General features: G+C 39.2%; 2 protein-coding genes across 4 annotated transcripts in view; both read right to left on the minus strand.

The window, feature by feature from the left end:
• LOC307146748 (oxoeicosanoid receptor 1-like) overlaps window positions 1-15,633 on the minus strand; it is a 424,896-nt gene that overhangs the window by 312,092 nt on the left and 97,171 nt on the right. The window lies entirely within an intron of this gene.
• sncgb (synuclein, gamma b (breast cancer-specific protein 1)) lies at window positions 1,721-14,123 on the minus strand. Of its 3 annotated transcripts, none has more exons than XR_013819151.1 (6): window positions 13,698-14,123; window positions 10,296-10,337; window positions 10,088-10,215; window positions 5,724-5,771; window positions 2,563-3,276; window positions 1,721-2,407 (listed from the first exon to the last, which is right to left on the minus strand). XR_013819151.1 is itself a non-coding variant. In XM_079851001.1 (6 exons), the coding sequence occupies exons 1-6, from the start codon at window positions 13,816-13,818 to the stop codon at window positions 3,268-3,270; spliced, it is 366 nt and encodes a 121-aa protein (XP_079707127.1). In that variant the 5' UTR covers window positions 13,819-14,122; the 3' UTR covers window positions 1,721-3,267. The 3 variants fall into 3 exon arrangements, 2 of the variants coding, with proteins under 2 accessions (XP_079707127.1, XP_079707128.1); XM_079851001.1 differs by adding an exon at window positions 9,800-9,817 and having other exon boundaries at window positions 1,721-3,276; window positions 13,698-14,122; XM_079851002.1 differs by having other exon boundaries at window positions 1,721-3,276.

Genomic DNA, 15,633 nt, shown 5'->3' on the forward strand with positions numbered 1-15,633 from the left:
ATTGAGGCAAAAGTTGTAGTTAATAGTTCATTGTGAGAACTGTACCCTAATCTAAAGTGTGAATATATATATAATAGGGCTGTCAAACGATTAATCGCGATTAAGCGCATCCAAAATAAAAGTTTGTTTTTACATAATATATGTGTGTGTACGGTGTATAATTATTTTCTATATATAAATACACACACATGCATGTATATATTTAAGAAATATTTGCATGTATATACTGTGTATATATATTTATATTATATATAATTTATATTATATATAAATATTTTATATAAATAACAAATTTTTCTTAAATATATAGGCATGTGTGTGTATTTATATATAGAAAATAATTATACTCCATACACACATATATTATGTAAACACAAACTTTTATTTTGGATGCGATTAATCGCGATTAATCGTTTGACAGCCCTAATATATAAATATATATGTGTGTGTATTTATATACTGAACAAAATTATAGACGCAACACTTTTGTTTTTGCCCCCATTTTTCATGAGCTGAATTCAAAGATCTGAGACTTTTTCTATGTATACAAAAGGCCTATTTCTCTCAAATATTGTTCACAAATCTGTTTAAATCTGTGTCAGTGAGCACTTCTCCTTTGCCGAGATAATCCATCCACCTCACAGGTGTGGCATATCAAGATGCTGATTAGACAGCATGATTATTGCACAGGTGTGCCTTAGGCTGGCCACAATAAAAGGCCACTCTAAAAGGCCACACCCCCCTCAATCCACAACGTTGACATCAGCAAACCGCTCACCCACACGACGCCATACACGCTGTCTGCCATCTGCCCAGTACAGTGAAAACCGGGATTCATCCGTGAAGAGAACACCTCTCTAAAGTGCCAGACACCATCGAATGTGAGCATTTGCCCACTCAAGTCGGTTATGATGACAAACTGTAGTCAGGTCGAGACCCCGATGAGGACAACGAGCATGCAGATGAGCTTCCCTGAGGCGGTTTCTGACAGTTTGTGCAGAAATTTGGTTATGCAAACCGATTGTTGCAGCAGCTGTCCGGATGGCTGGTCTCAGGCGATCTTGGAGGTGAAGATGCTGGATGTGGACGTCCTGGGCTGGTGTGGTTACACGTGGTCTGCGGTTGTGAGGCTGGTTGGATGTACTGCCAAATTCTCTTAAAAGCCTTTGGAGACGGCTTATGGTAGAGAAATGAACATTCAGTTCACGGGCAACAGCTCTGGTGGACATTCCTGCAGTCAGCATGAATGAATGTGTTTGGGAGGCTCTGGATCGGCATTTACAACAGCGTGTTCCAGGTCCTGTCAATATCCAGCAACTTCGCACAGCCATTGAAGAGGAGTAGGGTTGGGTGTCCTTTTTTTTTTTTTTTTGATACTGGTGCCAAATCGATACAACCCTAAAGATTCTGCATTCATGGTGTGTAAAGAGCTGTATAATAGTTGTAGTAGTTCATGTATTCATACACCATATTCATAGTACATTTGCAAAGGACACCTACAATCCCGCCCGCAAAATCAAAAATGACACATATTCGGCATACATTTCAACAAAACTCTTTATTTCACTTATACAGTTTATAAAATCAGCTTGCCTGCTTTGATGCCAACATAAAAGATATGTGGGACATTTGTTTGTGTGTTTGTGTGTGTGTGTGTGTGTGTGTTTCAGAGAGAGCAAAGAGAGACAGGCTCAAAGAAAGAAAGCTTGAGAAGAGTGTGTTTTTGTGTTTTTATCATGTGTGTGTGCATGTGTGTGAATATCCGAGTGCTGATAAGGCAACATGCAGTCTTCAGTTTTTTGTGGCTTCAAAGAAAGAACAAACTGCAATGTTTGATAGCTTTGTCTTAGTTACCTACAGCAGACACAAGCCTGGGGTGGATCTGAACACGCCGTTGAATGAAAGGACAGGGACGGGTTTGGGTGGCCATGACGGTAAGGCTAAATGAAGATGAAGACGGTCATCTTATTAGTAAAGATCTACACTTCTTAGCATTCCCTTGGTAAAACACAGTTCCTAGAGTCAGCATATAGCACAGTGCTACAGAACAGACCAAAGACAAACTTTGCAACGGCGCTGTAGTATTGCTTTTACATTGCGGGCATCACAAATTCATGATCGCACACCGACTTCACATGCATTGCAACAAAATCAGGACAAAACAGAATGTGTTTGAAGATTTGATCTCTTTCCTCAACATTAAAAGACTGTCTTTTCCTGTTGTCCTAGCAGCCGAAGGATTCAAAAACCCTTTTTCAACAGACTTCACTCACAAATTGAACCAAACCTCACATGTACAAGCTAATGAAGAGATGCAAGTCTAGCACAGCTACATCAATACGGATAATTTTTTTTTTTTTTTACAGTATCTATGTATACAGTATGCCAGGGATCAGCAACTCCGGTCCTGGAGGGCCACTGTCCTGCAGAGTTTAGCTTCAGCCCTGATAAAAACTCACCTGCCTGTATCTATCTAGTAATCCTGAAAACACTGATTGCCTTGTTCAGGTGTGTTTAATTAGGGTTGGAGCTAAACTCTGCAGGACAGTGGCCCTCCAGGACCGGAGTTGCTGATCCCTGCAGTATGCGTTCACATTTTGTGAATAAACATATTTGTTCTTACTCTAACAAATCACACGGTAAGTCTATTGGTCAAGCACACAGTAACTCTATTCTGCACACACACTGAACTAAAGGAATGTAATGTATCTCTTAATGTACATACAACTTGTCATTGCGTACATTGCAGCATTTTCAAGACTAAATAAATCGAAAAATGGCTATGATCTCACAAAGATCCAGACGCACATTGCTACATGCCCTGATGAAATGAGATGTATTGCTTTTCTTACATTACTGGTCATGCGGGTATCTTTTTTTGTTCTTTTTTTTTCAGACATGGTCCTAAAACACAACCTCAACCTCTGATATCAGCCTCTAGGCTTCCCGGTTCCTGTCCATTTTTTTGTGTAAGGAGTGAGTGAGGGTGTATGTTTGATCGTGTCTGATGAGGTGTGGACGGGCAGAGGGATGACAATAACACTAGAGAACAGTATGATGCCACCACAGATGAAGAGGAGGGGAAGCGTCACACATCTAAAGGCTACAGGGCTCAGGGAAAGTCTTTTTCAACTCTGGTTTTCCATACAGTCACAAAAAAATATCGGTAACATCTGGAGTCGGGTCGAGGTGAGGCTTTGGAGCAGAAACTCAGAGGTGGAGAGTCAGAGGGAAGAGAGGGGACCGTTTCAGCTTCAGCCCTCTGGACTAATAACCCTGATGAACCGAAAGAAAAATATTGTTGTTCAACACAGATTAAGTCATTCTTATCTGCACAGATGCTTTGGACACTTTCCATAGAGAGAGTTCAGAATCAAGTCATTCTTCTTTAAAATTACCAGGATTGCCAATTTTCTCGCAATAAACATGCAAATACAACAAGTTGGGACATTTTGTAAAATGCAATAAAATTCACAATCTGTGATTTGTTAATTCTCTTGAACCTTTTTTTAACTGACAAAAGTACAAAGAAAAGTTTTCCAATGTTTTCACTGACCAACATAATTGTATTGTGTAAATGTAAACAAATTTAGATATTGATGGCTGCAACACACTACAAAAAAGTTGGGACAGAGGCAAAACAAAAGTGAAAAGATTATAAAGGTTAGATTATCTAACTCTTTTGAAACAGTCCGCAGTGAGTAGGTGAATTGGTAATAGGTGAGGGTATCATGTTTGGGTGAAAAGGGAACTTCTCAGTCTTTGCAAGCAAAGATGGGTCATGGCTCACCACTTTGTGCCAAATATCATGAGAGAATTGTCAAACAATTAAAAAAATCCCATTTCTCAATGCAAGATTGCAAAGAATTTACATCTTTCACCATCTACCACATAATATTGTGAAAAGATTCCGGGATTCCAGAGAAGTCTGTGTAGGGCAAGGCAGGAGACTTCTGCTGAATGTGCATGACCTTTGAGCCCTCAGACGGCATTACATGAGAAACCATCATGCTACTCTGTTAAATACAGCCACATGTGCTCAGAAACACTTTAGAAAACCATTTTCACTTAACACAATCTGATACTGCATCAAGAAATGCCACTTGAATCTCTGTTACGCAAGGAGAAAGCTATACATCAGTTCTATGTGGAGATGCTGGCGAGCTCATCTCATATGGTGTAAAAGACAATGGGAATGTGTGCTGTGGTCAGATGAGTCCATGTCTCATCTTGTTTTTGGGAAAAACAGACATTGAGTTCTCAGTCCCAAAGACGAAAGGGACCATCCAGATTTTCATCAGTGACAGGTGCAAAAGCAAACATCTGTCCTGGTATTGGGGTGCATCAGTGCAAGCGGTATGGGTGACTTGCATTTGTGTGAGGGCACTGACATGGAGGCATATATTTGGATTGTACAGAGACATAAACTGCCATCAAGATGACATCTTTCATGGGAAGTAAGACAATGCCAGGCCTCATTCTGCACATACTAAAACTGAGTGGTTTCTAGACACTGCACCATCAGGTCTGTCTCTTATTGAAAATGTATGACCCATCATGAAAAGGAGAATCAGGCAATGATGACCACAGACCGTCGAGCAGCTGTCTTGTATCAGACAAGACTGGGCAAATATTCCACTTGCAACACTTCAACAATTGGCATCCTCAATTCCCAAATGATTAAAAAGTGTAATTAAAAGGAAAGGTGATGTGACACAGTGGTAAACATGCCTCTGTCCCAACTTTTGTGTAGTGTGTTGCTGCAAAATCAAAATCAAAACTTGTATATATGTACAAAATAAAATTAAGTTGGTCAGTGAAAACATTGGAAATATGTTCTTTGTACATTTGTCAGTTAAATAAAGGTTCAAGATAATTAACAAATCACAGATTCTTGATTTGATTGCATTTTACAAAATGTCCCAACTATTCTGGAAATGGGTTTGTATAAACCATTCATTCATTCATTCTAAAATATGATATATTTTATAATTATTTTATAATACAGAATATTATAGATAATTATTATATTCACTATACACTATGTTTTATACAAACTACTGTTCAAAACTCATGAACGCATTAAATTGATCAAAAGTAAAGACATTTAAAATATTACAAAATGTTTTATTTTAAATAAATGCTGTTCTTTTGAATTTTATATTCAGCAAAGAATCCTGAAAGAAAATGTGCCAAGGTTTTCTGCAAAAATATTAAGAAAAACTTTGATTGATATTAATTGATAATAATAATTTTTTTGAGCAACAAATCAGCATATTAGAATGATTTCTGCAGGATCATTTGACACTGAAGACTGGAGTAATGATGCTGAAAATTCAGCTTTGCCATCACAGGAATAAATTACATGTTAAAATATATATTAAAATAGAAAAGAGTTATTTTAAATTGTAATATTTCACAACATTACTGCTTTTATTGTATTTTTTGATCAATTCAATGCCAACTTATTAGCATGAGAGATTTACCAACCCCAAAAACGGTATATCATTTTATTTGATTTTTTTCATGAGAATTAATCAGAGGCTATAAGACTAAAGGCTAAATCCTCAATTTTAAAGGGAGACATACACATTTGTTTAAAACAATTTCCGACATGATAATTTTATGTTAGAAACAAGTTTATCTAACAAAAAAAACAAAAAAACAATAGGACAAGCTGTATAATTTTTTTATGGAAAGTGCTTTTTTTTCTCCGTACTCACCTCTCCACCCTCTCCTCCTTCCATGCCGCCCCCATGGGAGAAGTCACCCTGTGGAATACAGACACAATTAAGATCCAAGATACAGCTGCTCCTGTCTTTAGCTCCGCCTGTCATTCATACATTCAGCAGTGAATCTTCATACAGAGCTCAATAACATTGCTTTTGTCATAGCCATACTAAAGAATATCCATTCAGACATGCAGGGATGCAGCACAGCCACAGGCCTGGACTCTCAGACACTCCCTGTGCAGAGGGACAATGTCTCTTTACTGCAGTGTGTTATGACTGCTGTCTCTGCAGGGATGGAGGGAAGGAGGGAGGGATGTAATCGATGGCCATGGAGTTCCTGTGGAAGGTGAATGCAGCTGGCAGGCACATCTTCTTCCACAGTCTCTCTCTCTCTCTATTTGTTCTGCTCTTCTGCTGAGTCACTGTCACTGTCCTCCTCAAAGGACTCAGTCTTAGTCCTAGCTTTCTTCTCTACATCTCCATCAAATCTTCCCGTCCTTCAACAAAATTAAAAAAAATAATGTTGCGATCTGTAACATTTGCCAAAAAGGATAGTCGTTTCAGATGCGGAGTAAGTTCGATTTTGATGAGAGATTGGTGTGCGTACGCTAAAATCCACACCAATGTTCAGATTTATCAAAACGGTGCTTAACACAACGTTAGGTTCCAAGCAGGCGTACACACTTTTCTTTGTGACAGCTTAGGAGTACTGAAGGTATTTTGCAGAACCGCAGAGCCCTACGTCAAAGCAATCTGAGGACAGCAGCGCTAGGCCCGCGGTGTTGGGGCGGAGCTTATAGCATCATTAAGGGTACGTTCAGTGGTTGGGTGGGGTTGAGCATTTGTTAAAGGGATAGTTCACTTTGAAATTAAATTTTGTTATGTTTTAGCTTACCTCAAGGGCATCCAAGATGTAGGTGTCTTTTTTTCCGCAGTAGTTTCAATTTTGATATTTCTAGGTCAAACCGTTCTTGTCTGTCAGTCCTATAATGCAGGTCTGTGGTCACTGTCTCAAAGAGCATGCACAGAGTCCAAATTAAAACAATTCCCCATCGTCCAAATTAAACAATTCCCCATCGTAAGTACACATTGATGGCCTAAGACACGAAACGAGCGGTTTGTGTGAGAAAACGAACAGTATTTCGTTTTTTAACTCTTGTACACAGCCATGTCCAAGTGATCTGAGGGCACTCGCGCATCCTGCTGTGTGACTTGTGCGCAAACTGGTGCATAGATATATATATACACTAGATGTCGCCTTGGCTACGGCAGTTCATTGGAACGAATGCCGTAGGCATGGCAGCATCTATTCTAGTGTATATATATCTATGCACCTGTTTGCGCACACGTCACACAGCAGGATGCGCGAGCGCCCTCAGATCACTTGGACGTGGCTGTGTACAAGAGTTAAAAAACTATATTAATACTGTTCGTTTTCTCACACAAACCGCTCATTTCGTGTCTTAGGCCATCAATGTGTACTTACAATGGGGAATTGTTTAATTTGGACGATGGGGAATTGTTTTAATTTGGATCCTGTGCATGCTCTTTGAGACAGTGACCATAAACCTGCATTAAATGACTGACAGACAAGAACGGTTTGACCTAAAAATATAAAAATTGAAACTACTGCAGAAAAAAAGACACCTACATCTTGGATGCCCTTGAGGTAAGCTAAAACATACCAAAATTTAATTTCAAAGTGAACTATCCCTTTAAGGTACAGTTTACTGTAATGGAGACGGGTAGGGTTAGTGGTTGAAGCGAGGTATGCGATTCTCAGCACCACCCTAACTTCCAGTGCTGCTGTTCTCAGACTGCTGTGATGTGTGCTTCTGGGGTTCTGCAGTTACATTTAAACGGCAATATTAATAATACGGGATTTGATTCTTACAGTGTGCGTATGCTAAAATACATGTTTTTTGGGATTCAGTGGTTCTCAACTTTTTTGACTCCAAGGTCCATTGTCCATAACAATATATTTAAATATTCTTGAAATCACACTTTATACTTGGGCTTTCTCGTATATATTTTCAAGACTGTGGTGGGAACCCTAGTTGTTAAGTGAGTTAATTAAAATAAGAAATATCTTATTTTAATGAGTGTTTTGTTTTGAAGTTATCTTTCCCTGGTTGAGAACCACTCTCTTAGATTAAATGTAGGATGGTGTCTATGCAACATTTTATAAATGAGACCCCTGGTGTCCTTAAAGTAAAGTGCACCAATGAATCATCCAATATAATACCAAAGAAATGTGAACGTATATAGGGTCATTTTGATTTAATGATTATTTTGAAGCATAATTGCTCTCTGAATATCTATAATCACAGTTAAAAAGCTTATGATAACCCATTTAGAGAATAAAAACTGATCTGTGACTTCCAGAAAAGTTTTTGTACAATACAGTCATATTAATGTATGTATTAAATTATGTTTTGAAGGCAAAACTTTGGTTCTAGATAAGCCATTATTCCTGACAATTATTGAACTTGTTAAAATGTATAAGACCATCATTTAACATTATTTGGAACAGCAAGTAATATTGTGCAGGGAAAACATGCATTATCCATGAGCAGTTAGAAATGCACACTGCCATTGATAAGCTGTCTGAGGATGTAAAAGGGTAACTGCTTTAGTGTCATTTACATGGTCTGTCCTGCCAGAATACATGTTCTGGTAGAAGACATGACAGAGTGCACAGGCTGTTAGTTGATGCAATGGAATGATTGTATTATACAGGTAAATATAAGGATAGATCTGTCATTTGCGTGTTATGTGAAGATTTGCTTCTCTTGATGATGCTATTAGTGTAGATTCAGAACAACAATTCACTTAGTTGTCAGTGATTAAAGCTCCAGTGTTGTTTTTGTTAGCTAAAACTACATTAATTGGAATATTGCTGAAATAAACTAGAATATAAATATTAGATAACAAATTTAAACTTAAAGAAACAAACTAAAATTAGAAATGAAATATTATTTATATAATAGTATATAAATAATACTAAAACAACATGGATCTGCTCCCTTGGGTTCGGAGCAGAAGCAGAGTTTTCTTTCCAGAAAATTCCTGAACACTGACAAATCATGAACTTAAAGGAGAACTCCGGTCAATTTTAACATTGAGCTCATTTTTTTGTAAATTTGGAGTGCTGTCAGTACAGAGAACAACGACAAAAATCGGTGTTGCCTACACCGTGTTATCCTCTTTTTAAAATTTGCACCCTGTTGACTTCAATGGGGCAAGTTTTAAACCTGCTTTTAGCCTCTTAACATCCTTGATGTGTCATTACAAGTGCACAGCCATGTGAGTGATTCCTTTAGAGTTAACACGGGTGAATCTGACTGCAGTAGATGTGCAAGATATGAATAAAAATAAAGTTAATTCGGCCAGCGCACATACCTGTATTTATTTCCTGTTTTCGGTCGAAGTCCACAGTAGTCGATTGTCGAGTTCACGCGCGTCATCATAGGTAACTAAGCAACAGTGGAGAACTTGACAATCGACTACTGTGGACTTCGACCGAAAACAGGAAATAAATACAGGTATGAGCGCTGGCTGAATTAACATTTTTATTCATATCTTTCACATCTACTGCAGTCAGATCCACTCGTGTTCACTCTGAAGGAATCACTCACATTGGCTGTGCACTTGTAATGACACATCAAGGATGTTAAGAGGCTAAAAGCAGGTTTAAAACTTGCCCCATTGAAGTCAACAGGGTGCAAATTTTAAAAAGAAGATAACACGGTGTAGGCAACACAGATTTTTGTCGTTGTTCCCTTTACTGACAGCACTCCAAATTTACAAAAAAATGAGCTCAATGTTAAAATTGACCAGAGTTCTCCTTTAAAGGGACTCCAGGTAATCAATGCAGCCATTCGATCTCATTATGCACAATGAAGAGAATGACTCCAGTGGGGATTGAACGAAGCCAACTGAACTCTGCTGTTGTATAGATGGTTGCGCACATTTGCCCCATCAGTGTGTTGTCTGTCATACAGCAGTCAGCTAAATTTAAAGCTCAGTCTCATGAACCACCATTCTCAAGCCCATTAAATAAGCACCTCATATAAAGCCTCATCCTGTCAACAGCACATGGGGGGGGGGGGGACAAACAGAATATGTTAGACACAAAACACAGTATAAATATAGTAGCTACATGTAGTAAAGTGTTGTATTATCAAACAAAACTGCCTTTAGTATTTAACCCAGGCTAGACATGGATCCATTAGGCTAGACTTAAAGGTCTTTGAAATGCAATACACATGAAATATTAAACAGAAAGATAAATATGCCGATTAAGGACGATATCTAGTGCCAGTGGAGAACCGCATGAGAGCGCTGTCACTCACCGGGTTGACCATGCCGGTTGATGCACCCACATTCTCCAGCCCCTCTGCTGTCTTCTGCCCCATCTCATTAGCACTGCCTACCGCTGTTTCTCCCACAATATTCGCCTGGTCGGTGGTCCTGTGGGCAACTGTGAGGGATAGTGTATGTCAATGACTTCTCAATTCTCAATTTCTAGTTTCTAAAGAGGCACACTTATTAGTTTCTCACCTGTGTTTACGCCTGACACCACTCCCTCCTTTGTCTTGTTGCCTGAAATAAATAAACATGAAATGTTCTTTATGAGAATGGTGCAACAACTTCATTTTACAACTATACGGAAGAATGAGCTCCATTTAAAAGCATGTAGAGGAAAAGCCACCCTATTGATGTTCTGAGTCAAAATGTGAAATATAGGCCTACTCTACGGTTCGAAAGTTTGGGGTTGGTAAGATTTTTTTTATGTTTTTGAAAGAAGTCTCACCAAGGCTGCATTTGTTTGATCAAAAATACAGTGAAAATAGTAAGTGAAATATTATTACAATTATAAATAACATTTCTTATTATTATCATCAATGTTGAAAACTGCTTAGTATTTTTGTGGAATCTGAAACTCTGATGAATAGAAAGTTCAAAAGAACAGCATTTGTTTAAAATAGAAACTTTTGGTTTATTATGCCTATGACACCTTTGGCCAATTGAATGCATTCTCTCTCTCTCTCTCTCTCTCTCTCTCTCTCTCTCTCTCTCTCTCTCTCTCTCTCTCTCTCTCTCTCTCTCTCTCTCTCTCTCTCTCTCTCTCTCTCTCTCTCTCTCTCTCTCTCTCTCTCTCTCTCTCTCTCTCTCTCTCTCTCTCTCTCTCTCTCTCTCTCTCTCTCTCTCTCTCTCATTTTTTTATTTTTTAAATCTCACTGACCCCAAACTTTTTAACGGTAGTGCAAATAGTTTTTACATAGATATAGTCATAATAATAGACAATGGTTTTAGAACAGCATGAATAATTTGTGCTGCATCTTCGTTGATGTGCTGCATACACACTGTGTGTGTTTATATATATATATATATATATATATATATAGGCCCTATATATATTTATATTTAATTATAAGTGAAAAATTATACAAATGCACAAACACAATAAACATTAAGCAATATACAAATATGCAAAGTACACAAATTTTCAACAATGTGCAACATACTTGAGACATTAAGACATATACATGTATAAGCAATCTGATCTCATCATTTAATCCTGCTCACGTCTCTATTCACAGGTGATGACTATTCAGATCAGTGCAAATAGAGGGGAATTCCAGCACCTCTTTAAAGCTGATAAGATACCAAACACTTCATTAACAGACGCTTCAAAGAGTTTGCCTGTCAGTCTTACATCCACCCTCAATATCATTACATCATTACACAGATCACAGCCTTGCTGTCATCATACATTTAAAAATTCAATACAAAGGACATAATTTCAGCTGTCCGGTTATTAGTGCAGTCTAAGCAGATGTTGAAATTGTGTAATATTTGGATGCAACCTGCTTCCATATTTCTTCAATTTATACTTCACTCAGTCAATCCCTCTCTTTCTCTATCCATCTCTGTCTTTCTTTACGTGAAAGCTTAGTTTTGAGTAGTTTCTGCATGGCTGACCACATCTGCTCTCCTGCAGTCTTCCTGTATGTGCCTTAAAGGAGATCACTCTATATATGTCAAAGTCTATCTGCACCGTTTGCTTTTCAAATACACATTCTCTGTTTGTCGGAGGAATCTGAGCTGCTTGTTGATAAAGGGTTTGCAAGATCGGTTGCAGTCGAGATCAGCGTAAGACACTGCGTCATAAGCTGATGCTGATGACACCGCATCTTCAGAAAATCAAAGGATCAAAGGCCACTCACAGTACCAAACGCAGTAGCTTTTTCACTCACAAACAGAGAATAAGTAACCTACCTTCGTAACAATCAACATGAGTAATGATTTCACACCCTAGTGCACACAATGCCATATAAGCACTCTGAAGTCTCCTGACAATACGTGCACTTCGATGAGAGCGGATTTGCAGGCCTGTGACCTCTGCACAGGTGACCTTGGTGGAGGAGTGCTTATAAAGATTACATCGCACCCAAATGCATGCTAGGTTGATTGTTGATCTGATTGGATTAGGTAAGATTACCACTGTCGATTTATAGGTGATGAAAATTACATCGAGGAGAGAGTTTTGAGTGACCGGAACGCTCTGTGGTGTGTAGGTCATTTTGAAACGCTGTCCATTAAATTGGCCATGCAATGAATCCTATTTATTCATCTTTTTACGTTGAACGGTGTTTGTAGTTTGTATTTTCTGTCTCAGTCATCTATCGTGTCCTCCTTATGCCATCTGTTCATTTCTGTTGTGATGAGCATAAGCAGGCGCTATGGGGCTACAAGCCTATGACATAACACTGAGCTCTCCACCTAATTTCTCCATCTCTCTCTCTACGGTGGCATAGGGAGCGGATGAGCGTTAGTCATCTCAGTCCACTCACAACCAGGCAAATCCTGCTGCATCGGCACACGCTCTCTCTCTCACACACACACACATACGCATGGAGACGGCAAGCACAGAGGGGGAGGGAGTAAATGCTGCAGTGCTCAGCTGATCCGCTCCCTTTATGCCCCCCCTTACTTTCTCTCTCGTTCACATGCACATAAATAACAGTTTATAATGCATGCAGGATGAAATAATGTATTCATGTAATATTGGATAGATAAACAACATGTATATCTCTTATTCACATGCACATGAGTGCATGCATGAAATAAGTAAAAAAATAAAATAAAATAAAAAGCAAATCTCTGCCTAAAAATGGCATTTCTACAGCATTGTAGAGCACAATGCATTTTTATGCATGAATAAAAAATTAGTAATGGCACCAAATCTTGGTATAAAGTACTATGCTTTGTTAAATTGTATATTATATTATATTATATTATATTATATTATATTATATTATATTATATTATATTATATTATATTATATTATATTATATTATATTATAAATGCCGAGATCTATAATGACAACTTGACTTTATTCAATTAAATAAAAACAAAATAATTCAAATCATTAAATGTAACTGTATAAAACACGTGTTTGGGTTTATGTGTTAAAAAACATTTATTTATTTATTTTTACAAATTCATCTGAAATATTAGTGCACGCTGATATTGTCATCGTATTTATAAGCTTTTACTTTGTCCCGTTCAGGTCTGTACTACCATCACTCTCTCCTTCACCACACCCCAGGTTTTGTTCCCTGCACCATTTTCGCAGCATTGTTTTTTGTTGTTTTTTATCATTCATGAATCTCACATTCACAGCTGCCTCCATCTACACTCTCACAGATCCTCAGCAGACTAGAGCACAACCTCATTGAGACCCTCCTCTCAAAATACACTCTCACACACACACGCACACACACACACATATAATGAAATGCAGACTCATCCATCACATCTGTATTAAATCCATTGGGAATAATTGCAAAGACCTTTACAGAACACAGCTATTATTATCACTGTCAGTACTGCATTATTTTACCCTGCGTGGGACACACACAGAGAGACTAGCAGCAAACATCTTCTCACTTACCCACATACATGACTCCTTCCTTGGTCCTGAGAGCTGCCTCTTCAACCCCAGCTTTAGTTTTCTCAGCGGCGGCCACCACTCCTTCCTTGGCCATGGAGAATCCCTTCATTAGAGCATCCATCCTGGACGTTGAGTTGAGACTATGGTGCTCTGCAGATGGACTGGGCCTGGCAGGGTTTGCAAGGACTGACGGTGTCTGGCTAAATGCTGAAAGTTTCAGATGACAGGAGAGAGGAATACAGAGAGATTCTGCGCCGGGACAGATGGATACACGGACACCCTGGACAGAAAGCAGTAGAATGAGAGTGAGAAAGAGAGAGAGAGAGGCGAGCAGGCGCAAGAGAACAGGATGCAGAGAGACAGAACCTGCTGGATGCTGCAGTGCATTTAAGTCGTGCTGCGGCTACAGCCTCCACCCACACACCCCCCACCACACACACACACACAGCAGACGTGCACTGCTTCTCACAGCAATGTAGAGCAGACTGATTACATATTTATTACGCTCTAGCCAGCAGTGCATTAAAACCAGATGATTTTTACAATTATTGCCATCCTCTTGCACCTTGGGGATATGTGCTCTGCCTCAAAAAGGTTGTTTATTTCTTTATGAGAATTCATTTGAGTGTATAAACATTCTTATCTGGCCCATGAAAATAAATATTTTACCATTACCATAGTAAAAACATATTTGTATTATATAATATTTCTTTGTGTGAGTGTATATATATATATATATATGTGTGTGTGTGTGTGTGTGTGTGTGTGTGTGTGTGAGAGAGAGAGAGAGAGTAATATGTATACTATAATTTAATGTCATACAATATATAATGTCATAAATTAATTTGCTTAGTAATATTTAAATTTATATAATAATTTTGTATATTGTATATTTTATATTATTTTTGTGTATACTATTATATTTATTTTATTATATACATTACAATGTATGTAATATAATATAATCATTTGCGTAGTCATATATATATATATATATATATATATATATATATATTTATACAAAATTATATGTGATGGTAGAACCAGTGTCCTAGCTCCACCCTCGCTCTCCACCTCCAAACTCAAGGTGTTCTTAGCCCTTCAACATGTTGGTTCTGCCACCGCTCATTTGATTTTATCCATGTCCACCGGGATGCTAGTTCTGCCTGTTTGGTGTCTGTTCTCCAAGTTGCTACAAGTCATTTGCTGTGGCCAGGACTCCTTTACTCCTCTGGAAGGGGGACGTGTAACAAGACAGACAAACATAGTCCGGGGCTAACAGAAGAGTCCATGGGGGAGTGGAGGGTGGTAGGAGCCAGGTGCATGAGGAGCCAGGTGGAGGTCCAAAAAGCCCACCATGACGAAGCCCCAGGGCGGAGTCGAGGGAGGGAGGAGCCATGGTGGAGATTTGGCAGACGACACCCAAGGGGATGACAGATGGAGAAGCCGAAGAGCCCAAGTGACTTCAGTGGTACTGGAGACCGAGGTGGAGCCGTGGCGACAAGCTTTCCGAGGCACTAGGGAGCCTGAGGACTGCGGGGGAGCCAGAGTTGGTGGGACGAGGGAGCCCGGTGAAGCTGTCAGGACGATAGTTTCAGGTGGAGCCAAGGGAGGGAGGTGCAAAAGCGAGGCCGGTGGGTCGACAGGCTGAGCGATGGGTACCAAGGCTGAAGGCGGAGCCAGGGGATCCTCTGGGCTAGGCGGAGCTGGTGGCCTGAAGAATCCAGGCTGATCCTCACAAGATTGTGTAGGAGATGCAGAGGGACTGAAGAGACTCAGCGGAGGTAATGGCTTTCAGAGGAGGCGGAAGAGGGAGGCTGGGAGGAATCACAGGCAACATGGGGCTGGGCGGAACCAGTGGGGAAACAGGAGATTCAGGGCTGGGATTTTTTTATGAAGCCACTCCTTCTGAAATATGAAATGTGCTGTGATTGGT

Source organism: Squalius cephalus (genome assembly GCF_949319135.1).
Source record: "Squalius cephalus genome assembly, chromosome: 19".
NCBI lineage: Eukaryota > Metazoa > Chordata > Actinopteri > Cypriniformes > Leuciscidae > Squalius > Squalius cephalus.

Excerpts from the sequence above, each read along its gene's own strand:
- sncgb (XM_079851001.1), bottom strand. The coding sequence starts at position 13,818 with ATGGATGCTCTAATGAAGGGATTCTCCATGGCCAAGGAAGGAGTGGTG. Across the intron at positions 10,338-13,697 it reads GGAAGGAGTCATGTATGTGG|GCAACAAGACAAAGGAGGGA; the intron begins GTAAGTGAGAAG and ends TATTTATTTCAG. Across the intron at positions 10,216-10,295 it reads GGTGTCAGGCGTAAACACAG|TTGCCCACAGGACCACCGAC; the intron begins GTGAGAAACTAA and ends TATCCCTCACAG.